Source organism: Podarcis filfolensis (assembly GCF_964270895.1).
Source record: "Podarcis filfolensis genome assembly, chromosome: 12".
Lineage (NCBI taxonomy): Eukaryota > Metazoa > Chordata > Lepidosauria > Squamata > Lacertidae > Podarcis > Podarcis filfolensis.
The window spans coordinates 240,852-266,091 of NC_139614.1; the positions used below are offsets into that span (position 1 = coordinate 240,852).

The 25,240-nt window shown below is 43.0% G+C and overlaps 1 protein-coding gene and 1 long non-coding RNA gene across 12 annotated transcripts in view; one reads left to right on the forward strand and one right to left on the reverse strand.

Moving 5' to 3' along the window:
• Positions 1-23,941, forward strand: LOC310745654. Its single transcript, XR_014540283.1, has 3 exons — positions 1-877; positions 1,608-1,763; positions 23,846-23,941. It is a non-coding gene; the product is annotated as an uncharacterized lncRNA (long non-coding RNA).
• The window catches only part of LOC310745516 (SCAN domain-containing protein 3-like), a gene marked incomplete at its 5' end in the record, with an annotated part of 21,217 nt that continues 3,959 nt past the window's right edge, over positions 7,983-25,240 (reverse strand). For 4 of the 11 annotated variants that reach the window (XM_083578243.1, XM_083578248.1, XM_083578250.1 and 1 more), the window contains 3 exons: positions 17,924-18,830; positions 21,890-22,002; positions 23,897-23,985. In XM_083578243.1, the coding sequence (XP_083434369.1) occupies positions 18,674-18,830; positions 21,890-22,002; positions 23,897-23,985 (359 nt within the window). In that variant the 3' untranslated portion in view covers positions 17,924-18,673. Of the gene's footprint in view, positions 8,469-9,583; positions 11,287-17,923; positions 18,831-20,480; positions 20,592-21,889; positions 22,003-23,896; positions 23,986-25,240 lie in introns of those variants that run through there. The other 7 variants (XR_014540135.1, XR_014540136.1, XM_083578247.1 and 4 more) reach the window with 7 other exon arrangements.

The window sequence follows — 25,240 nt, forward strand, 5'->3', positions numbered from 1 at the left end:
CCACTCAGATTTTTTATGGGGGGGGGCAAATAACCCTCAGCCCCTAGGAGGTGGTTCCTGTGAGTGACATCAAGCAGAGGGTTGAAGATTAAATGCTTCCAGTTGAGAAAGAGATTCTTACTTGATGCCAAAAGGCATCAAGAAAGGCATCATACTACCATTGCTGAAATGAACACCAGGCTTGCCTTGTGGTGTCCCTCAGAAAATATATCATGTCTGCTTGCCACTCACTGTCACACACAATAGTACATATGCATTGAATGCCCATGTACAGCTATTTTGGAATGAGGCTCAGCTAGGTTTCCCAGACCTGTAGGGCCAGTTGCATGAGTATTTTGAAGGTGGGTTTAGGCACGGTTCTGATGGCAGCTGTAAACCCAGTGCTTCCTTTGACAGTTTTTAGAAGTGGAATTGGCTCCATGTAATGGCTGTTGCTACCCTATAAGAGCGGGCCATATAGCTCAGCATCAAGGGCATCTGCCTTGCATGCCGAAGGGCCCAGATTCAATCCCCAGCATCTCCAGGGAGGACTGGGAGAGACCCCTGTCTGCAACCCTGGAGAGCCACTGCCAGTCACTGTAAGCAGTACTGAGCTGGATGGGCCCATGCACCTGACTCCATATAAGGCAGATTTTGATGTTCCAGTGAGATGGAACAAGAAGAACACTTGCAGATGGAATGGACAGCCTACAACCAGGGACTATAAAACCTGGGCTCTGGACACACTGTTCTGCAAAGACCAGCAGCAATGAAGGCCACTCCATATTCTACCTGCTCATTGTAGGCCATGAGACCAAAGTGTTTGATGCCTGTGAACTGTTTTATCTACTGAGAAGTTATGGAACGGACTCTTCTACATGGACTGGTTTACATCAATGTGAGTTCATGGGGTATACAACTTCCACCCTACTGGTATGATTAACTTAGATGCATTTTGCAGTATGTGATTTCAATTTCCTCCCGTTTTGCTTTTCTGAAGAAAGTGTGTGTCATGCATTATCATGCATATATTTTTTTGTATAAAAGTAATTATCCTTATTAACACTTACGATCCTTTTTCAAATAGTGTGGTGAAATTGGAAACTAATAATCTATAGAACTTGCAGGAACCATGAGAAAGAAATTTGTAATATTGTAGCAAAGTCTTAAAAGCCATTAGAAATGTTGTGGTGTGTATTCCCTATTATTTTACAAGGTTACAACAGGAAATGCAGGATTTTGAATCACTGGCTCTCAAATCTGTGAATTGTGAAATGTCAACTAACAAGATTCAAAGGAGGCATCACGACCTTTGAAAAGTTTTAGAAGTTGTTAGAAATGTTTATAGTCACCCTGTGAGCCCTTTGAAAGACAGAATATAAACCAAATAGAATAAAATGATATATACTACTTGTTATTTTATAATGTTACAACAAGAAAGATTGAATGAATCACATATGTTAAGGCTGAATTGTTAATATCAATTATTTTAAAGCTTTTAAACTGAATCTGGAGCTGAAATTGGAGTTATTTTTAAAATCCCATCCTATATCAATGTTTTGGAGCTGGCTTTATTATTCAAAATATATTCCACATTTCTGATTTTTATACCATGCTTCTATAACCAGTTGTCTGTTTGGCTACATTTGCAAGTAACTTGGCTACCAACTACTTTACAAGTGAAGGTGACCATCCATACTATGGATTATTCCGACTGAATGGTGCCAAATGGTGCAGTAATGGGAAGCAAGCCTTGAAGAACAAATGCAGCATTGCCTGCAATAGTGACTCCTTATAAACCTTTGCCATGTGTGACTCAAGATCACCAGGTTATTTCTTATTATTAAGAAGTGTTAAAGGCTTAAGCTAGTTGGAATGTAACCAGAATGGACCCTATGGGAGGAATTTAACATAGTGCAATTGTTCCCTCAGTGCATGCATTTCAGCTTGCCAGGGGGAATGATTCCCCTTCTCCTAACCTCATGCATTGTCCTGGGGTTTCTCCTGATCTCTTCAAGCCAATTCGGGAGCACACAGGGTGGAGCCGGTTGTGCTGGTGGGACTCATTAGCTTTACTAATACTATTTTAATATTTTAATAATATTTATACCCCACCCACTCTGGGTGGCTTCCAATGCATATAAAAACACAATCAAACATCAAACATAAAAAACTTCCCAATACAAGGCTGCCTTCAGATGTCTTCTAAAAGTTGTATAATTATTTATCTCTTTGACATCTGGCAGGCACCACTACCGAGAAGGCCCTCTGCCAGGTTCCCTGTAACATCACTTCCCACAGTGAGGGAACCACCAAAACACCCTCGGAGCTGGACTTCCATGTCTGGGCTGAACGAGGGGGGTAGAGACGCTCCTTCGGGTATACAGGGCAACACTGTTGAGGGCTTTAAAGTTCAGTACCAGTACTTTGAATTGTGCTCTGAAATGTGAGCCAGTGAAGACCCTTTAGCTGCCAAATTTTGGATTGGTTTTAGTTTCCAAGTCACCTTCAGATGTAGCCCCACATAGAGCGCCTTGCAGAAGTGCAAGTGGGAGTATGGACCACTCTGTCTGCGGGCAGGTAGGGTCTTAGCCCCCATCCACCCCCTATCCCCTCAAAACAGTACTTGTCAGGATTCAGCCTCAATTTGTTAACCACCATCCATCCTCCAACCACCTCCAGACACTCACAGCCAGTTGAAATTAATTAATCTGACTAAGTTAGGTCCATTAATTCCAGTTCCCCATGATCCTTCCTTCCTTCCCCTCTCTTTGTGTGGAAGGCTTTCAGACTCCTTTATCATCTGGGTGGCTCTTCCTTTTTCTTTCATATGTTATTTTATTAGTTTCCCTATATTAATCCAATTATACAAATTATACAAATACCAATTGATTCCAAATTAATTCCAATTAATTCCAAATTATGTAATGCAATTTAATCAATCAATCAATCAATCAATCTTTATTATGGTCCAGAGACCCAACAAATCGTTACAAAGCAATGCACAATTCAGACAGGCAATCTGGTTGCGACATCTGTCACCCCATTGATCGCCAGGGTTGATTCGGCTAATCTGGCTGGCTAGGCAGGTGTCCCCTTCCTCCCTCACTGCTCCATGTGTGTCCCTTCCGAAGTTGCGCGCTCGGTGGAAGAGGACGACCATCCCAGATAGAAGGAGTGTACCGTTCTTCGGTCAAGGGTATACGATAGCTGTGCTCCCCTGCTAGAACCTCCAAACAACCTCAATTTAATTAAAGTGGTTTGCCGTGCTCCATAGTGCATTAATCGTATTCTTATATTACTGCGATTCATATTGCGCAATAGGTTCAAAGAGCAAATTTTGAACCCCAAGGATGGGGTGACAAAGACTTTTAAAACTTTCCCACCACATCCCAGAATACAGTTCAAAGGGGAGGGGTTAACCTTGGCAAACATGTCAGACAAGTCCTTGGTACAAGATTAGCATAAGCAGACATGGCAGGGCAAGACTCAGGTATAAGATTAGCATAGACAAATATGTCTTAAGTACCCACCACCCAAAAGTACAATAGAAGTTCCTTTGCATGTCTGGAGCCTGAAGCGAGCCAGGTGATAAGATTTGGCTTCCTTTGGCTAACAATGAGCCCAGCAATTGTCACCTCTGAGAACTTCCTGGAGTCCCTTTTCAAGGGGAAAATAGCTTTGGAATGGAGGAAACTGGCAAAGGAGATGATTTTATATTATTTTTAAAGCTAGGTGACTTCCCTGAGCTGTCAAGTTGGAAGGATATATTCAGGCATAATATTTGTAATATGTAACTTTAAAGATGTGCCCCCCCCCTGTAATTTCCGTAACATTTCCCCCCTTCGGAGATAAATTTGCTTAGGTGCCGTAGGAACCGCAAATATTTTCTCTACACTTAACTACAGTTCAGACATAGACATATTTCCCACCCCCCTTTGGTCCCGTATGTTATATAGATATGCACTAAATAATAACTTGGTATCCACCGTTCCAGATGTGTGGGTTTATGTAAACCTGAAAGGGACTTCCAAGCCATGCCTCTTAAGGTCATTTGCAAGTATAGCAGTGCACATAGCTGGATATAGGATACCACATAAAAAGAACACCTGTTGTATTTTGTTACTAAATTACTTGTATTCTAGCTCTGTGGGGGAAACATTTTCTCAATAGTGGTCTATGCTTTACATTTAGCAGGAAGGTCCACTAATGACTGAAAATGCAGTTTGCTTTGTCCTGCGTAGTTTTTTTTGTGTTCTCAGGTGTCAAGCTAGCTCTACTTTGGTCTCACACTGGCATAGTGGTACAGCAGTGGCAATCCTTGGTGAATCCACTTAGGGCTTTCATATTAACCATGTCGCCTGGCACTCACCATAGCTGGCACAGGTTTGGACACGTCATGAGAGAGATGTCTTTGCCTTGGCCTTTCTATGGGATTTTATTATAGGCTCTGGTCTTGCACTCATGGGAAGTTGCTCACTTGCTCTTAAAGGACCAAAAAGCTAATTGCAGCCTGGGGACTTCCGGGTTAGCACCATCGGCGAATGGCGGAGTTCCTCCGACCGGAGGAACTGGCTCCGTGGAAACTGGGTCTTCCTGCCGCGGCGAAGGTGGGGACCCACTAGAAATCCCAGGTGGAGGAAGCCTGGGAACGTGGGGTTCGGCAGGGCACCAGGAGCGCCTCCCCTACTCGCGGGGAACCCCATTTTGGGGCTCCGGAGCGAAGTGGGGTGAGCGGTGCGGTGCTGCGAACTGATTGCTACTTTCACGGAGGGAAGCCGCATAGCCATTGCCGGAGAGCGCTGACTTTTTCCTGTGGACAATTGGACTCTAAACAAGTACCCATGAGTAGAAATGGAAAATTGGATCAAGAAACACTCTAATTTGGCACCGAAGCGGGAAGGTTTAAAACAGGAAGTCCGCCTTCCGCTTTTTGTAAATAGACTGAAGCAAAAACCTTGTAAGCTAATAGCCTGGAAAGTCGTTTGTAAAGGTCGAAATCTTCATTTATAACCACTAAAACCCCCTTGGAAGCAGGAGAAAAGGGGGGAAAATTTTGACTGTTCAAGCCTGCAGCAGAGGGAGTAAAAGAAAAATAAGTTTCCACCGTCTCAAACCTGGGAACGGGGTGTCAGAGACAGAAATTGTCAGAGACGTTCATTGACTGTGAATGGAACATTTTGACAGATAGCTAAAAAAGAGAAACAAACTGATTCCAATGTTGCCTTTTGCATCCGAAAGAAACAAAATATTTGAAAAATGAAAGTAACTTTCCTTTGTTGGATATGCTTTAAAAAGATGGACACAAATAGAAATTGTCTCCTCTAGAGGGAGCTTGTTAAATTGTTGCTGCAGTCTACTAGGGGACTTTACAGCTGCGAGATTAAGATCGTGGGACCAGCCTTCTGACCTTGAATAAAAATGTGTTGGGAGGAAGTCTTGGTGCTTGCTTTTTGTAAGACAAATGCTTTGCTGGAGCAGTTGCATGAGAAGATGGATTTGATGAATGAGAAGTTGGATTTGATGACTGTTGTAGTCAGTAAATGCGGACAAACAGGGAATACTGACACAGAAATCATACAGGGACCAACTCGGGAAACTGGTTCGACTGGGCAAGTGCAAGGGCAGATGATAATGGAGGAGGTGGCGGTTGCACCTCAAGTAATACAAATGGAGAGATCTGAGGCCCTGCAGGAGCATAAGCCGCTGTTTTTGAAGATTGAATTTGGAGTGGGCCGGGGGAGCCTGGAGCTGAGGAGGCTCTTAACTTTGGAGGGACTTTGAAATATGCTGTTAATTATTTTTTGGATTACATTGATGACTGCGGGGAGTGGCACTGTGGGGAATGGGCTGGTCTGATGAGGGGAGATGGAGATAACTATCGGCTGGAATCCCCCAGAGACCTACTCCTCAAGGAGAAAGGAAAGAAATTAAGAAAGAGACCAACAAAAGACAAGGAAAAGTGCAAGTATAAACAAGAAGAAGAAGATCTGCAGAAGGGGCATGGAAGAGATTTAAGGGCCTCGGACATAAGATTACCAGGTTGATGGACTAGATGGAATGGACAGTAAGGACTGACATAGCCCGAGACCAGGAAGAAGGGACGTTGGATGAAAATTGAAAGAAAGTCTATAAAGAAAAATTTTTATTTTGGGAATTAGTGTAAAATTAATGAATATTAGGGAAAATGTTGGAATGAAACTATCTGGCTTTAGTAGAAATGATATAAGGAGTTATGTATAAATAAGTATTAAGTTTTAAGTTTTAAGGTATTTTACAGTAAGATAAGGTTAAACAAATTAAGGCAAATTGAATAACAGAATATGGTGAAAGATGGAAAGGATTTGCTGAGTTAATTAATAGGTTAGACTGTTAAGATAAATTATTCAATAAAAATTGAGAAAGATGGAAAGAATTTGCTGAATTAACTAATTAAGCTAGAACACAAAAAGGGAGGTGTGAGGAGGTCAAGGAAATAAGCAAATGAAAGATAAAGATATGTAATATGGGATTTGTATTTTTTCTTTTTTTTGTTGTGGTGGTGTTGTATTGGTTTTTATGTATTTTTTCTTCTTTTTTCCTTCTCTTTTTTGTACTCTTGAAACTCTTAATAAATATCATTTAAAAAAAACAAACAAAAAGCTAATTGCAGCCTGGATACACTTGCCCAATTCAAACAGAGTCCAATTTGAATTTATATAGGCCCATGGTTCTCAACTTTCTAAACCAGTCTGTTAAAACAAAACCAGTCTTAATAAGGCACTTGTCCAAATAGGTCAATTTAACTCTACAAGGGATCATTCCTGCTAAATCAAGGCATATACACTTTTCTTGTTATCTGGGCTTTCATGGATCCTGAAGCTTCTTCTTGGTAAAATCAAAATTCGGTAGAGAAGAGTAAGCACACAATTTGGTAGTCCAATTGAGATGAAAAAATGAGAGCAATTATGGGGAATAATATGTTGGAGACGTAAACAAAGTGAAGGAACCTTATTCCACGTATGGTGGTTGTGTCCTCAAATAAATAAATAAAATTTGGGACATGATCTACACCCATTTCCATTTGGCATTCTAATCAAAACATCCCAAATAATAATAGTGTTGCCTCAAAACTACCTGATAAAATATGGTTCCAAGAATAATACTTGGTTGTGGTTAGATTAATTTCACAGCTATACGGGAAAACCAAGATTAATAAATAAATACAGAACAATTGCTACTTAAAGACAGTACTGAATCTGCAAGAGATACATAGAAGTCATAGAAGAGATTCAAAATAGTTTTCTGGAACAGAAAGAAAGTGACTGCAAAGAAAGAAAGAAATAGTAAAAAAGTAATTTCTTTCTGGGAACTTCGTGTGTAGAAAAAACAAATCACTATTTGTGTCCTTTGAATAATAATAAAAAATTATTTTTGGTGACAAAATAAAAATAAATAAATAAATAAATAAATAAATAAATAAATAAATGCATAGAGAAGGTTGGCACACTGCAGAGTGCCAGTTGGGACAAGCAAATATGATCATCAGTTGACTTAATCTAAATATAGCCTGCTCTATCGGAAAGCATGTAATATATGAGAATCCTCCATGAAAAAACTTAGGGTGTAAGCCAAACCCTTCTGTTCTTCATAGTTATGCTCCCTATATTATACAGAAACAATTACACACAGAAATTTTGTCCCCCCTTTGTGGAGGTAACACACTATCAGACACATTTCAGCATTCCTACATAATAACACATAATACACAAAACATACAAATTATTAATGCTACACCATATCTTGAGGCAATAATGTGATCTTGAGACCATTCTTGCTGCTTTTACATGTATCTCCAAACTTGGGCAGAAGGGCATTTCTTGCCTGCCTTTGAGTCATTGGGAGGAAGTTAAAAGCCCTTCCAAATGTTGCTGAAATGTTATAGCTTTCTAGGTTCTTTCCTTCTTGGGTTGTGGTCAAAGAGATAAAATGTCCTTCAAAATTCAATTAGTCAGTTTCTCAAGTCTTTTTATGCATAAATTTTTATTAATTTTCCAATATAATTGTACATTTTTATCCAAATTTTGACAAATTATCTCTTTTTGGACTTCCTTCAGCTTCTCTGGCAATCATCCATATTTATCTCTTCAGTACGCATTCCCTTCATTTGTATTGCCATTTGTCTTCCCTCCCCCTTCTATTTCTTTTTAACAATACATCTCAACTTTTACAATGCTTCTTGAAACCCCGCTAGCGTTGTTTGCACATCACATACTTTTTCAGATATTCTACAAACCTTCCCCAGTCTTCGATGAATTTTTGGTCTTTCACATATCTAATTTTCCCAGTTAGTTTGTCCAATTCCGCATAGTCTGTCAGTTTCATTTTCCATTCTTCTATCGTTGGTATTTCCTCTTGTTTCCATTTCTGGGCCAGTAAAATTCTTGCTGCTGTAACTGCATACTGGAAGAGTTTACAGTCCTTTCTTCTTATTTCCTTTCCTGTAATCCCTAAAAGAAAAGCTTCTGGTTTCTTTACAAAAGTATATTTTAACATCTTTTTCAATTCATTATATATCGCTTCCCAGGAGTTTTTCACTTTCTTACATTCCCACCATATATGGTAAAATGTTCCTTCTTTTTCTTTACATTTCCAACACTTATTACATATCTTAAACATTTTTGCTAATTTTACCGGTGTAATATACCATCTATAAAACATTTTCATGATATTTTCCTTCAACGCCGTGCATGCAGTAAATTTTAAATTTTCTTTCCACAATTTTTCCCAGTCGTCAAATTGAATGTTATATCCAAAATCTTTGGCCCATTGTATCATTACCGATTTAACCTCTTCATCTTTCGTATACCATTCCAACAATATCTTATACATTTTTGACAAAGTTTTACATTCATTATTTATTATCTCTGTTTGAAACTTTGAGTCTTTTTCTACATAACCACTTTTTTAATATATTTTTTAAACATCTCATTTACCTGGAAATAATGCAACCAATCATATACATGTTCTTTAACTTGTTCATATGGTTTTAGTTTCCATTTTCCTCCTTCTTTAATTACCATTTCACCATAAGTAATCCATTTACCTCTCATATTAATTTTCTTTACACTCATAACCTCTAGGGGAGATAGCCAGTGTGGAACTCTTGGTTCCAATAGATTTTTATACCTGTCCCATATTTCTATTAACGAACTCCGGAAGATGTGGTCCCCAAAACCTTTGTGAATTTTCTTCTTCTCACACCATAAATGCACGTGTCATCCAAATCTGTTATCAAAACCTTCCAAATCAAATAACTCCTTATTTTCTAATTTTATCCAATCCTTTAACCAACATAGACATGCTGCTTCATAATATAATTTCAAATCTGGTAGGGCGAAGCCTCCTCTTTCTTTCGCATCTGTTAGTAACTTATATTTTATTCTTGGCTTCTTACCCTGCCAGATATACCTTGAGATCACTCTGCCACTCTTTAAAAATCCCTACCCCCTTTATAATGGGGATAGTCTGAAATAAAAATAACATCTTCAGAAGCACGCTCATCTTTATCGTGGAAATTCTACCCCAAAAGGACAGTTTCATTCTACCCCACACCTCCATATAGTTATTCTGGAACAGGTCAATATTTTTAGGTGTTAACCAAATTCCTAGATATTTTACCTTTTTCACCACCTCCATCTCTGTTTGTTGTTGCATTATTTCTATCATACTTTGATCCATATTTTTAGCAATTATTTTAGTTTTTTTCTTATTCAATCTAAACCCGGCCATATTTCCAAATTTTTCAATCTCCTCCATTACTTCTTTTACACTCTCCATTGGTTCTTCCATCGTTATTACCAGATCATCAGCAAAGGCTTTAACTTTATATTCATTCTGACCTACTGTCACCCCTTTTATTAATCTATTTTGTCTAATCGCACTTAAAAAGACCTCCAGAACCGTTATAAATAACAATGGCGAGAGCGGACAACCCTGTCTTGTTCCTTTAGATATTTTTATATCTTCCGTAATTACATTATTGACTATCAATTTGACTCTCTGCTCTGTATATATTGCCTTAATTCCATTAAAGAACTCTTTTCCCACATCCATATACTCCATGTTTTTCAACATAAAATCCCATATTATATTATCAAAGGCCTTTTCTGCATCCACAAACATTAGTATCGCTTGTTTCTCATTCCTGGCAGTCAGATATTCCAAAATATTAATTATATTCCTTATATTGTCTTTCATCTGTCTGCCTGGTCTCAAGTCTTTTTATGGGAAGAAATTGTTGTGGCCACTGTGATGCATTGGCAGGCTGCTTAGCTGGTGAGGAGATTGTCTTAATATTTGGTCTCCCGCAAAGCATCCTTTGAAAATAGGCCTGCGGGGGGGGACATAATTAATTTTTGTTTTTTTTAAAGGAGGAAGATAATAGTCAAGAAAGGAGAGAATATTCTAAAATTTTCTTCTTGGGAAGCTGTAAATAATATCCATTTAAATACTATAATCATTTACATTTAATTTCCTTCACTTAGTTTGGCTGTGGAAGAAAGGAAGGGACAAAACCTTTGTTAATTTGAACACAATTGGCAAGTTATTAAACATTTTGCTTATGTGGGTCTGAATTCTCTTAGAGGTTCACGTATCCTGTTTGAAAGGGAAATTTTTATTTCCTGTGAAAAACTCTGTCAGGAATGCTGTTCCTATAATGCAACCAGATAAAAGACAAACTCAGTGGGAAAACTGTGAAAAGAATTTTGCATGTTAAATTGGAACTTGGTAGGCTCTTAATAGTTGATGGTTGTCAATGGTTCTCAATGGTTCCGTACTAGGGCAAAGATTTTGGGCAACATAAGGAGAAGGGGTAATTCTCATTGCATTTCCCTTTTACAGGAAGAAATTTGAATTTAAACCTGTTCCTCACTTCCACTGTGTATTCATAAGGGATTTGATTTAGACTGTATCTTACCGGCCCAGTGGTTTTCCCTACTTTCTTCAGTTTAAGCTTGAATTTTGCTATAAGAAGCTGATAATCTGAGCCACAGTCAGCTCCAGGTCTTGTTTTTGCTGACTGTATAGAGCTTCTCCATCTTTGGCTGCAGAGAATATAATCAATCTAATTTCGATGCTGCCCATCTAGTGATGTCCATGTGTAGAGTCGTCTTTTGTGTTGTTGGAAGAGAGTGTTTGTGATGACCAGCTTGTTCTCTTGACGGAATTCTATTAACCTTTGCCCTGCTTCGTTTTGAACTCCAAGGCCAAACTTGCCAGTTGTTCCTTTTATCTTTTGATTCCCTACTTTAGCATTCCAATCCCCTATAATGAGAAGAACATCCTTCTTTGGTGTCACTTCTAGAAGGTGTTGTAAGTCTTCATAGAATTAGTCAATTTCAGTTTCTTCAGTGCCAGTAGTTGGTGCATAAACTTGGATTACTGTGATGTTAAAAGGTCTGCCTTGGATTCGTATTGAGATCATTCTATCATTTTTGAGACTGCATCCCAGTACAGCTTTCGCCACTCTTTTGTTGACTATGAGGGCCACTCCAGTTCTTTTACAGGTTTCTTGCCCACAGTAGTATACGGTATATGATGGTCATCCGAACTGAATTCGCCCATTCCCGTCCATTTTAGTTCACTGATGCCCAGGATGTCAATATTTATTCTTGCCATCTCATTTTTGACCACATCTAACTTACCCAGGTTCATGGTTCTTACATTCCAGGTTCCTATGCAATATTTTTCTTTACAGCATTGGACTTTCCTTTCGCTTCCAGGCATATCCGCAACTGAGCGTCCTTTCGGCTTTGGCCCAGCCACTTCATCAGCTCTGAATCTACCTGTACTTGTCCTCCGCTCTTCCTCAGTAGCATGTTGGACGCCTTCCGACCTGAGGGGCTCATCTTCCAGCGTCATAACTTTTATATGCCTGTTGTCTTTGTACATGGAGTTTTCTTGGCAGGGATACTGGAGTGGCTTGCCAGTTCCTTCTCCAGGTGGATCACGTTTGGTCAAAACTCTCCACTATGACCTGTCTATCTTGGGTGCCCTGCTCAGCATAGTTCATAGCTTCACTGAGTTATTCAAGCCCCTTCGCCACAGCAAGGCAGTGACCCATGAAAGGGAATAATAATAATACCCCACCTTTTCCCCTGACAGCGTCTCGAGGCAGCTTACAAACAAAATAAGAACAACTAAAGACATAGAAAAAAGAAGCCATTTTTTTAAAAAAAGCATTAGTAGAATTAGATATTAATTGGCTTTTGGGTTGTTTTTGTTTTATTATGCATTTTGTGTTCTGAAGTGAAGGCCCAAGACAGGTGTTGATCATCATGTGAGTTGCGCACAGGTGGTCTGAAGCGAGCGAGCGAGCTACCACCATTCCTGTGGAGCCTCCTTTTATTGAGACAAATATGCAAGCTAGGCAGATACATTTTTGGGCTGTGACCTTTACACTTCTTCCGTCCCGAGATTGTGGGGTGGTACAAGGTTATTTTGGCATCTGTTCCACAGCGTCATTTTCCCCTTGCACATTGTATGACGAATGGAGACAAAAGTCTCATGGAAAAGGGTTACAGACAGGACACCGCAAACTGCTGAGATCGCAAAAGGTCAGGCAGAGGTGGAACGATGTACAGACAGCTGTGGCTTGTCGGGGGGGGGGTTTGCCCTGCACCCCAAGGTCACACGTGCAGGCCGACCGTGGCTGCCTGCTGGTGGGGAAGTGTGCTCCCTCCAGACTCCACTGCCCCACTCCGCGATATCCCTACAGTGTTCTGATTTTGTATTTTTATGTTGTGAACCGCCCTGCGATCTGTCATTTGTGTGCGTTTGTGTGTGATAATTACAATAATACAACATACACCTCACCACAGCCATAGCAATGGAATGCAGGAAGCATCCTTAGACCAAGCCCAGCCATGGATCCACAGGTAATGAGGATTGGCAGTTGGCCCTTTGGGCTTTCAGACAGAGAGCCCTTTCCCAGCCCCACCTGGAGATGCTGAGGACTGAACCTGGGACCTTGGGCATGCAAAACAGATGCTCTGCCCCGAGCCACAGCCCTTCCCCATACGCCATCAGCAGAGGACATATCTTTGAAAGGAAATGAACGTGTGCCTTGCACAAGCATTCCTAACAGAACAGAGGCCCATTTGACCACCAGTGAGTTGGCCACAGATGCCCCCCGTGCAATCATTTCAAGAGGGCCTGTCCTCCAGCATGGGAGCTGCTGCTCCCCCTGCTCTGACATCTTGGGGGCTCCCTTACCACTAATATCTCCTGCAGCGTCTCCAGAGAGGGGGCCTCCGACAGTAAGCTGGTGAGCATGTTGAGGCAGGTGTCGATGGTCTCTTGATAATAGTCCTGAAAGGAGAGAAGCAAAAGCAGTTAGAAGCTGAAGACCCCCACGGAAATCCTATATGCTCTGGAGCCTTCTAGTCCAGGATCCCCTTTCCACAGTGGCCAACCAGGTGACCCAGTGGGAAACCTGCAAGCAAGGCGTGAGCTCAACAGCCCCCTCCTTCCTTGGAGGTTTTTAAGCAGAGGTTGGATGGCCAGCTATCACGATTCTATAGTTCTGGTTCTGGAGCACCTCGGGTTCCCCATGCCTGGTTCTTGGACTCCAACCACTCCTGACTCTTGGTCATGCTGACTGGGGCCAATGGCAGCACATCAGGAGAAGCACACATTCTTCAACTCTATTTCTTTTTGCAGCCCATAGCCAGAATGAGAAAAGAGCCACGGGGGGGGGGGGGCTGTTGTCCTAAGACTTTATTTCTATACTACCTGTCCATTGCCCAGGTAAGGGAACACCTTTTAAATGGCATGCAGAATCAAGAGAATCACAGCAAGCTTCAGCAGATCCAGCTAGGGACCCAGTATATTAGGGCTATTGCAATAGGGCAGCCTTGCCCACCAGCTGCTCAGCAAATTCGTAACAAAGCTTAGGCAGGGGTTCAAACACAGCGCACAAAGAGTCATAAACATCAAACATTTCTTGATGTATGTAAGGTATGTAAGGTTACAGGTCATGGGATATAAAGATACAGGACTCCACACTGGGCTCAACTTCCTTGGGGTGTTCCAAACTATTTGGCCCTAACTATCGTACTTTAAGGGACGCGGGTGGCGCTGTGGGTTAAACCACAGAGCCTAGGGCTTGCTGATCAGAAGGTTGGCGGTTCGAATCCCCGCAACGGGGTGAGTTCCTGTTGCTCAGTCCCTGCTCCTGCCAACCTACCAACCTAGCGGTTCTAAAGCACGTCAAAGTGCAAGTAGATAAATAGGTACCGCTCCGGCGGGAAGGTAAACGGCGTTTCCGTGCGCTGCTCTGGTTCACCAGAAGCGGCTTAGTCATGCTGGCCACATGACCCGGAAGCTGTATGCCGGCTCCCTCAGCCAATAAAGCGAGATGAGCGCCGCAACCCCAGAGTTGGCCACAACTGGACCTAATGTTCAGGGGTCCCTTTACCTTTACCTTTTTATCGTACTTTAACCTCCATTGCCATAGCAATCAAATCTTCAGTGGGGGCTGCTGTTGTTTATTGAGAAGGCCTTGTGGCAGCTGCCTCACTGCAAGAAGTGAGGTTACAGGGAAGCAGGCAGTGGGCCTTCTCGGTGGTGGGGCCCACCCCGTGGAACACCCTCCTATCAGATGTCAGAGAGATACATAATTATACTTCCGTCTGAAGACATCTGAAGGCAGCCCTGCATAAGGAAGTTTTAAATATTTGATGTCTTGCTGTGTTTTAATTTGTTGGAAGCCGCCCAGAGTGGCTAGAGTAACCCAGTCAGATGGGCAGCATATAAACAAACAAAGAAAGAAATAAAATTAAATGCAGCGTAGGAGGGAGGCATGAGAGTCACAAAATGAAGGCATGCAGGAATCATTCGTGGATGCATTCTAGCCAAACGTTAAATGCAATAAATATGGAAACATGATTAAAATCAAAAATATACACCCAAAGTCTCTGGTTGTTACATCATTGTGATGGGTCAAGTGTCTCTGGCAGCATTATTTGTAGCTTACATGGCTCAGACTCTTTGCCCTCAAATCCTTTAACCTGGCAACCCCATTTTCCTCCATTCAGATCCCTAGAAGCAGAAGGTCCAGTCACCTGGCTCTGTATTGCTGGCTTTGACCTTTGTAAGATCAGCCTTCTGGACCAGGCCAAGGGCACATCTAGTCCAGCATCCTCACAGCATTCTCACAGTGGCCAACCAAACGCCTGTGAGAAACCAGGGAGCAGACCATGAGCCCAAGAGCCTGTGGCTTCCAGCAACTGATATTCAGAAACATTGCTTCCTTCCTCTGTGGAGGTAGAACATAGCAATCATGGCTGGGAGCCATCGACAACCCTCTCCTCCTGGGAGAACCTAGCCTCTTTTACTTAGGCGCTGGTGACATCCTGCTGAGGTTGCCACAATGTAGGGCTGCCTTTCAAGAGGGTTTGGAAACTTGAGCTGGAGCAGAACGTGGCCACCCAGAAATGGTTTGGGGCCAGATGGTCAGAACACGCAACCCAGAGCTAGAACTACACAGCTATTAAACAAAAAACAAAAAACAACGCTCTGAAAAGAAACCCCAGGAGATCCCCCTCTTTTTTTTTTACTCACTATGATGCAGAAGGTGAACTCCTCTTTGTGGGGGAAGGTGACATATCCCACATTCGATTGCACAAGCGCCTTGGTTGTTAGAGTTGCTGCCTTCATAAAGCTCTTCTTCAAAGCCTGGTTCTGAAAGGAGAAGGGATTTTATAAAATTGAGTTTGAATCAAAATCACAAGGAAACATAAAGCCATACTGACCCTAACCCTAATTCTAATTCTTACCCTAACACTAACCCAATCCAAAAATTAATCCTAACCCAATGGTCTTGTTAGATAGTTAAATTCATGTTAGTATACACCCCAGTCTACAACCCTTCGGTGGATGAAGCCAAAGACCCTGCCCTAGGGCACAGTCTGAAGGCATGTGGTGCAAGGACCTTGACGGAGCTTGGGAGGTCTGCTCAGTGCCTGGATGGTGACCACTGGGGAAATGGTTGCACACCTCCTGGAGTCATATGACAGGAGAAAGGAAGGATATACCGTATTTTTTCGTGTATAAGACACCCCCTATTTTGGGGGACTCCAAATTAAAAAAATGGGGGGAGGATTGCCCAGAGTTGCTGAGCTTTTGGGGGGGAGGACTACCCACAGTTGTTCAGCTATTTGGGGGACGGGAGTCCAAAAATTGCTCACCATCTGGACCTATGCTGCCACTCACACACGTCGCAAAACCCACCTATTGTCTGCCCTCGCCGGCAGAAACCGCCAATCGCCTTCCCAATTTCTGCAGTGACAGCCAATCAACACCACCCCTTGCCGCAGCCGCCAATAACACGCACAATAGCCACTGATTATCTCCGGCTTGCAGCAGCAACCAATCCCACTTCCCCCCTAAGCACTATCATTTTTAAACGTCATTTTTTAATAATAATAAAAAAAACTCGTCTTATGCACGGAAAAGTATGGTATAGCTGAGAGAACAAACAACTGGAGTCTGTGGGATAATCAGAGCCATACCTTCCTGGTGTTCTGGAATTGAAAGAGGAGCTCCTCCATGATGAGATCAAATGCAGGTCATCTGGCCGTGCCCCAAATGCCATTTGCCCACAGCAAAGGATGACGGTGATACTGGCATTTGTCTCGCTAGTATTCTGGAGGGTAAGGATGGGGAAAGTGAGTTTGGGAACCTTAAGTGCAATTGGAGGCAAATCACCATTTAGTTGGGACCTTTTAGCAGCTGGGAAAATATTAGTAGTCAGTAAGTTGTTGTGCGAAAGATTGAGGGCATAAGGAGAAGGGGGCGACAGAGGACGAGATGGTGGGACAGTGTTCTCGAAGCTACCAACATGAGTTTGACCAAGCTGCGGGAGGCAGTGGAAGACAGGAGTGCCTGGCGTGCTCTGGTCCATAGGGTCACAAAGAGTCGGACATGACTAAACGACTAAGCAACAACTTGTGCAGACTTACAAATTTTGTATTTTTTTTTCCTCCAGGAAACTCAAACTGCTGGCAAGCCAGGGCTCCCCCACCCTATATTTGTGCATCAGGTTCTTCCTGCCTAAATGTAGAACCTGATATTTGACCCTATTGAATTTCGTTTTGTTAGTTTGGGCCCAGTTCTCCAATCTGTTAAGGTTATCTTGAATCCTGCTTCTGTCTTCTGCGGCATTGGCTACCCTTCCCAGTTTGGTGTCATCTGCAAATTTGATGAGCATCCCCTCAATTCCTTCATCCAAGTCATTTATTTTTTTAAAAAGTTGAACAACAACGGGCCCAGGACAGAACCCTGTGACACCCCACTGGTCACTTTTTCCCCAGGATGACGAGGAACCATGAAGGTGTTCTCTTTGAGTTTGGTCAGTCAACCAGTGAGAAAGTGCAGGACAGTGTAGGGTACACTGACCACTGGTGCTCTTTTCCATGGGAGCTGCTTTTTTAAAATTAAAATGAACCAGGTGAATCTGCTCATCTTCTCCATAGTGAGGGTTGGAAAATTTCCTTTGTCATTTCCCAACTCACAGCAAAAATCCAGGGGTACCACACTCCTGGGTTTCATTTCAGGAGGGATGGGAGTTGCAGTCTGTAGCATCTGAAGGGCACCATTTTGGTTACCTCTGTGATAAACTATGGTTTATTATTGTGTGAATGAGCCTTGGACTCATCGGCTCCTGCTCCCTTCTCCTCTAGTACAGTTGCAAAAAGGAGACCGGAAGCTTTTTCTTCCATGTTTAACTAACCACAGCCCATATCAGGACACAATGCAGTTAATCTTAACAAAGGCTAACTGAAACAAGCCAACTTTGAACCATGGATTAGTAAACTGGCTCCTTTGAACAAATCATAATGAATAATAACCATAGTTTGGGGCGTTTGAAGTAACACTTGATGGAAGTTAACTGAAAGTGGAAGGAAAAGGTTCTGGGTTGGAGAATTGGAGAGTCGGGGGCACATGACCCCAAGACCCCCTAAAGTTATGGAACTGTTAGATCCGCATGCAGTTACTAAGCCTTTGTAATAATTCGCTTAATTGACAAATATATGGAGGTGAACACAGAGAGTGACACTCAACTATGCTTTGCTTCAAGTAGACCTGTCGAAGTGAATGGGCCTAACTTAGTCATGTTCATTAAATTCAATGGGTCTACTCTAAAACATAGTTGAATGGGGCCAGCAGGCACTCCCGTAAGGCAGAAGAACCCTTGCATGAGAGCAAATTTGGCAGCTGCCCTGCCCCGGGATGCAGCTGAAACCTCTCCCCTATTTCTCTCTGCCTCTCCCAGCCTGCCGACTGCCTTCTCTCTTGGGTTCTGCTCCCTCCCCTCAGTTGGAGAGGTGTCCCGTCTTCCAAACTCTAAGAGGTTCTTCATTCAAAGCTTTCTGACAGCAGAACACTCTCCCTTGGTAGGCTGTGGACTCTCCTTCGTTGGAGGTTGGATGGCCATCTCTCAGGGATGCTTAAGATTCCTGCATTGGAGGGGGCTGGACTAGATGACCCTTGGGGGTCCCCCATTAGCTTCCACTATTGAAGAAATGCCAACCAACCATCTGACAACTAACCTAAAAACATGGGTCAGTGTACTTTTGTATTGCGTGTACTTTGGGGATGACCAATGGTTTCTAATGAATCCGTTTGACTGACTGACTGAGCCAAGGGATCAGATCAGATCTAGGGTCTGGAGCCACAGAGACAGGACTGCTGGAGCCCACTTCAGAAGGATGACTGAGACATACCCACAGAGGAAGTTGTCTGGCTTCCATACTGAGAGGATGAGCAGATCCAATTGCCTTTTTGGACTGGTAAGGATCCCATCCCTTGAAAAAGAGCATATTTGGAAATGGGGCAGGATTCGTTCTTTTCCAACGCAGCTCTGTTTTCCTAGATCAGAGGAACCCAGAGGCTGCTTCACATGCTTTGGTGTGGATGTAAATAGCCGCTAAGGATCTAATCTGCCAGGATCTTCGTCTAACCATTTTTTTTTAAAATAATTTTTTATTAAAGGTTTTTATAACAACAACAAACATATAACAAATACCTAAACAGACAAAAACAAAAACAAAACAAAAAACATGTACCATTTCATATCTTAATTTCTTATACCTTTCTTCCCCGACTTCCTCATGCCTCCCTTTTCTGTATTCCAAATTCTTATCAATTACTCAGCAAATCTTCCCTTATTTTAATTTGAATTTAATCTAATCTTCCTTATTCTCCTTGTCTTAACCCTTGCTAATAGTAACCATTTACTTTCCAGTCCAACATCATTCTAACTTTCGTTAATTTTATAATATTTCTTTAAATAGTCCTTGAACTTTTTCCATTCTTCTTGCGCTGCTTCTCTTCCCTGGTTTCGGATTCTGCTCGTCATTTCTGCCAGGCCCATGTAGTCTATCACCTTCATCTGCCATTCTTCCAGTGTGGGTAGTTCTTGTGTCTTCCAGTACTTCGCAATAAGTATTCTAGCTGCTGTTGTAGCGTACAAAAAGAAAGTTATATCCATCTTTAACACCCCCTGTCCGACAATACCCAAGAGAAAGGCCTCTGGTTTCTTAGGGAAAGTATATTTAAATACCTTTTTAAGTTCATTATAGATCATTTCCCAGAATGCCTTAATCTTCGGGCACGTCCACCAAAGGTGAAAGAATGTACCCTCCTTTTCTTTACATTTCCAACATTTATTATCAGGCAAGTGGTAAATCTTTGCAAGCTTGACTGGGGTTATGTACCACCTATATATCATTTTCATAATGTTTTCTCTTAGAGCATTACATGCCGTAAATTTCATCCCGGTGGTCCACAACTTTTCCCAATCAGCAAACAAAATGTTATGACCAATGTCCTGAGCCCATTTAATCATAGCTGATTTAACCGTTTCGTCTTGTGTGTTCCATTTCAGCAGCAAATTATACATTTTTGACAAATTCTTAGTACTGGGTTCTAACAATTCTGTCTCCAATTTTGATTTTTCCACCTGGAAGCCAATTTTACTGTCCAATTTAAACGCTTCATTTATTTGATGATAGTGCAGCCAATCTCTCACCTTCCCTTTTAACTTCTCAAAACTCTGCAATCTCAATTTGTCCCCTTCCTTTTCCAAAATTTCCCAGTATCTTGGCCACTTCGACTCCATGTTTAACTTTTTAACTGCCTTAGCTTCCATTGGCGACAGCCACCTTGGAGTTTTATTTTCCAGCAAATCTTTATATCTGATCCAAACATTTAATAGTGCTTTTCTGACAATATGGTTTTTGAAACTTTTATGTGCTTTAACCTTGTCATACCACAAATATGCATGCCACCCAAAAATGTTGTTAAAACCTTCCAGATCTTCGTCTAACCATTGGCCATGCTGTCAGGGGGTTATGGGAGTTCCAATTCAAAACACACGGATGGGGAAGGGGCACCAGGCTGGGGATGGCTGACCTACACTCTTGCTATGCTCCTTCCTCACTTCACACCCTTACCTCAGACATCTCAGTCTTCCTTGCAATGGCTGCGTGGCCAAAATCCCGCACTGCCATCAATATTTGAGATAAGTGGTGGTATGAAGCCACACCAATTGCCTCCGAAATTCCCTAGGGAGAATGAGCCACATCAAACATGTTGTTTTCTTGATTGCAATTAGTGATCATGAGGGATAGAGGATAAATGTGATTGTGTAAGCAGATTGCTGCAAAATGTGGGGAACCAAATTTAAGTGGAGAAATGAGACACTTAGAGAACCAATTCTTAGAGAACTTAGAGAACAGATCCTTCCATCCTGGATAATAATAGGGGTGGTTTGAAGAACGATATTTCTGTGGATTCTGATGTGAACTGACCAGACCACACCTCCCAGACTCATGTGCAGCTTGAAATGCAAGGATGCCTTGCATTCTGACATTTTCGAATCTTGTGATACTGTTCTTGGCTTCATTAAACACCCAACTACATTAAAATGCATCATTTATACACTGGAAGTATTTGTAATCCACCCCTCACCCAAAGGCGCCAGAACAGAAATATGCACCATCTAAACCAGGGTGCTCCAATTTCTCATACCAAGTGGGCCACAAGCGTAGTTCAGCACAGAACCTGTGGGCCACACACTGACTTGTCGTGTGGGAGAGGGGAGCAAGGCCAAAATTTGACACACACACCCGGCCCGCATGCTGCCTTCCCAAAGGTAGGCAGGTGAGGCACTGGGTTTTGGGAAGGAGGCACGAGGCTCTGGTGGGACCTAGAGCCTTCCCACCTTCTTCCCAAAGCTGGGAAAGAGCTAACTAGGCTTTGGGAAGGAAGCTGGAGGACTCTAGGACCCTGACAGATCACACATGCCTCCTTCCCAAAGCCCAGCACCTCCTTACCCAGCTTTGGGAAGGCGGTGCAAGGCCTACAGGTGTGTATGGGTGCCTCAAAGGTTGCTGAGGGCTGCCAAGAAAGGCATTGAGGGCCACTTGTTGGCTGCTCTGATGTAACCCAAAACTAACCAAATCTGCCCCAGATATATTGAATGCTGAAAAGCGGTTCCTACTATAAGGGGCTTTGAGGGTGTGACTGGATGGGCATGAATTCCTTGGAGGGTGGTGTAGTTGGAGGAACGAAGGTCACGAGCAGAGACCAATCAGGAAAGGACAGAGGGCTGGTGGGGTCTGTGGGGTAATGTGGATGAGTAAGAGTGGGGGGCACCGCCTGCCCAGGGGGACCCTGGATTGTGGTGGTGGGACACTGGGGAGCAGCCTGGGGAAGGGACGAGCTAGGAGGTGCTTGAAGCAGGAGGGTTCAGAAGGAGGAGGCTCTTCCAGGACACGGCTGGAGGTTGAGAGTCTCCATGTAAGCGCAGTCCCAGTCCCGCTGGCTCTCCTCCCCCCTGACATCCCACACATTCACTCACCTCTCTGTTTCCTCTTCGAGAGGCAACGTCAGGAGTAAGTGCAAGTACTGGTGGACTGTCTCTATGCTCCTGGAATCCCGTAGCTTGAGTCCATAGTATCTATAGAGGGCATTCTAAGGGTTGGGGAAGGTTTTGGTGAGTCACAGTGAGGAGACCCCACCAGCTACATAAACTGCTTTTGGAAAACCAAAGAATTTCAATTTTACCTTCTGAAAATGTCGGGTAATACTAAATACTAATAATAGATTGCAAGTACTAGACAATTGTTTTAATGATTTGTATGCAATTTTACACATAGTTTACTTATCACGCAAAACTAAATTATATTAATTTAACCACATCTTCTGAATTCCCAAGTCATGTTACAACTCTTTAAAGGTAAAGGTAAAGGGACCCCTGACAAATAAGTCCAGTCGCAAATGACTCTGGGGTTGCGGTGCTCATCTCGCTTTAAGGCCAAGGGAGCCTGCCTTTGTCCGCTTCCGCAGACAGTTTTTCTGGGTCATGTGGCCAGCATGACTAAGCCGTTTCTGGTGAAACCAGAGCAGCACACGGAAATGCCGTTTACCTTCCAGCCGGAGCGGTACTGGCTTCGGCTGGGGAGGGCGGGATATAAATAAATAATAATAATTATTATTATCTACTTGCACTGTGTGCTTTCGAACTGCTAGGTGAGCAGGAGCTGGGACCGAATGCTGGGAGCTCACCACGTGGTGGGGATTCGAACCGCCAACCTTCCGATTGGCAAGCCCAAGTGGCACAGTGGTTTAACCCACAGCACCACCAACTCTTTAGTATTCCTCATTTGGGGAATTTGAAAGTTGAAAAGTTCAGCATTTCCTAATTGCTCTGCCTCCATTGTTGGAGGCAGGAATGCTTCTGAATACCAGTTGCTGGAAACCACAGGAAGGGGAGAGGGCCTCTGTGTTCAAATTCTGCTTTCCAGTTTCCCATGGGCATCTGGTTGGCCACTGTGAGATAAGGATGCTGGACTGTGCAGGCTGCTGGTCTAACCCAGCAGCCTCGTCTTTCATTCTATGACACACTTTTGTCCTAGATACGCTGACCCTAGGCTCTTCCCGCTTTTTAAGAGAACTAATACCTGCAACCGCAGCCTCTTACGGGTTTCCCCACCCTCCCCCCATGACTGAAATTGGGAGAGGGTGTTCTCTTTTGTGGCACTCCACCTACAGCACGGTTGTTGGTTGCCAAGAGAGAGAGAAAACCTGAGCAGCAGGTTGCATTCAGACGACCTCCTGGTATTCCCTGCGAGGACAGCCAGAAGAGGCAGAGTTGGTCAACCTGCCCAACTCTCTGCCCCCTCTCTTTTCCCAAAGGGGGAAAGGGGGAGCCAATTGCTGTGGACCCTCAAACTCAGAAGAAACCGGAGTTCCGTCTGCACCAGACATTAGAAACACCCTCATGCCCCATGAATGGTCTTGCTTCCCCCACAGAACCCCAGGAACCTTAAAGCTTCTTACAATACAGTGTTAGATCAGGGTTTCCCAAACTTGGGTCTCCAGCTGTTTTTGGACTACAACTGCCATCACCCCTAACTAGCAGGACCAGTGGTCAGGGACAATGGGAATTGTAGTTTAAAACAGCTGGAGACCAGATTTTTTACGGCCCCCTCTAGCTTGACCCTCAGGGCCTGAGTGTGCTAAGCAGGAGGGGGGGGATGACCTCCCGCGCTCCTTCAAGAAAAGGTCTTGTTCGAAGTTCACCCTTCCAACAGGAGGTCGTTCCAGGTTAATTGTGTTCACGTTCAAGTCAAATAACCAAAAGAGGGAAAGGTGGAGCTTTTGCTTGCTGACACTTACTCAGGAAGCCTGCACTCTGGTTGACTTGGTAGTTCTGAGGGAGCTTTGCCTCTGAATGTTTTGTTCAGTGTCTCCCTGCTATGTACAAGGCCTGTGCTAAGAAAGAAGTCAAACTTCTCTCTTCCTCTTTTCTCAGATTGTATGCCGCCCCCTCCCCCCCATGTCATCTATGATACTCAGGACTTACCTTGTCGCGTCTAGGCTTGGATGTCTTCTGCTGGGCAGGGACAGCTGCTCTTAGGCTGAATCCTGGGACAAGGCAGCCGATTTTGTCTGCTTTTAAAGTCGGAAAGAAAAGGGAAGAAAATGAAGAAAAGTGTCATGTTTTTTGCCTAGAGAACAGTTGCCATTTATTTGCCACTTGTCTTCTCTAAAAAAAAACCTGCATGCCTAGAAATAGACTTCATGCAAAAATCATTTGGAGTAAAATCTATTGCGGTCAATTTTTTTTTTTTAAAGTAACACTCCAAACAAGATCTTTAATACATTTTAAATTGTATTTTAACCCTTATTTTAATTAACTGCCCCCCCCATTATGTTTTCTTGTAATTTTATTGGTGGTAGCCACCCTGAGCCCAGTTCTGGGCAGGGAGGGCGGGGTATAAATAAAAATTTATTATTATGAGAGTTATAGTCATGTATACTTTGCTTATCATTGAACTGTAGAGTCAGAAGGGAACCCAAGGGTCATCCAATCCATCCCTCTGCAATGCAGGAATCTTTTGCGCAACATGGGGCTCAAACCCATGACCCTGAGATTACGAGTCTCATGCTCTATCAACTGAGCTGGAGTCTGGTTCAATGTTTTAGGCCTTTGTAGTGCAATCCTTTACACATCAACTCAGAGGTTTTTTTATGCCTTCTATTCCCAGGTAAATGGGTAGAGATCCCCGCAGCCTTACAGCAAAGACTCCTCAGATTGTTGGAATTCTTTTTAAAAAACAGTGTAAAATATTTTGTGCTTCTTTGTTTTTACCACCTGCGGTGGATTTAGGCAAAAAAGGCCTTGTGATCTTCGGATGGGCAACAATTCTGTTGACCCTGTGTGAGTGGGGGAATCCAGACACATATTAAAAATGCTGTGAAAATGCTTTTTAAAAGAAGCATTTTGAAAAATATATTGAATTTGCCATAAGCTCACCATTGCCATCTAGTGTCACCTTTGTATAACGCACTTAAAACGTTGCATTTGCGACTTCCGGCATGGACTGCCATGGCGTGCAGCGGACCCATGAAAGCGGACTCTGACCATGCAGTTAATTAAGGATAATATGAGAGTAATTATCCTTGTGACCCCCCCCCCAGGTCAGGGAGGGCAAGCTTTGACTGGCGGATAGTCCGTTAACTGTCTCTCGCTCCGACGGAATGCAGGGGGCAGGAGCCCTGAGTGCTTGGCACTGCATGAATCAGAACTCTCCAATGTGGCCACCGTGAGCGGGAATACTTCTGTTTTTTAAGATAAAAAATCTGGACTTAAGAAAAAGGTGTGTTTTGGAAGACGGAGACATGATAACCTGCTAAATGAATCAGC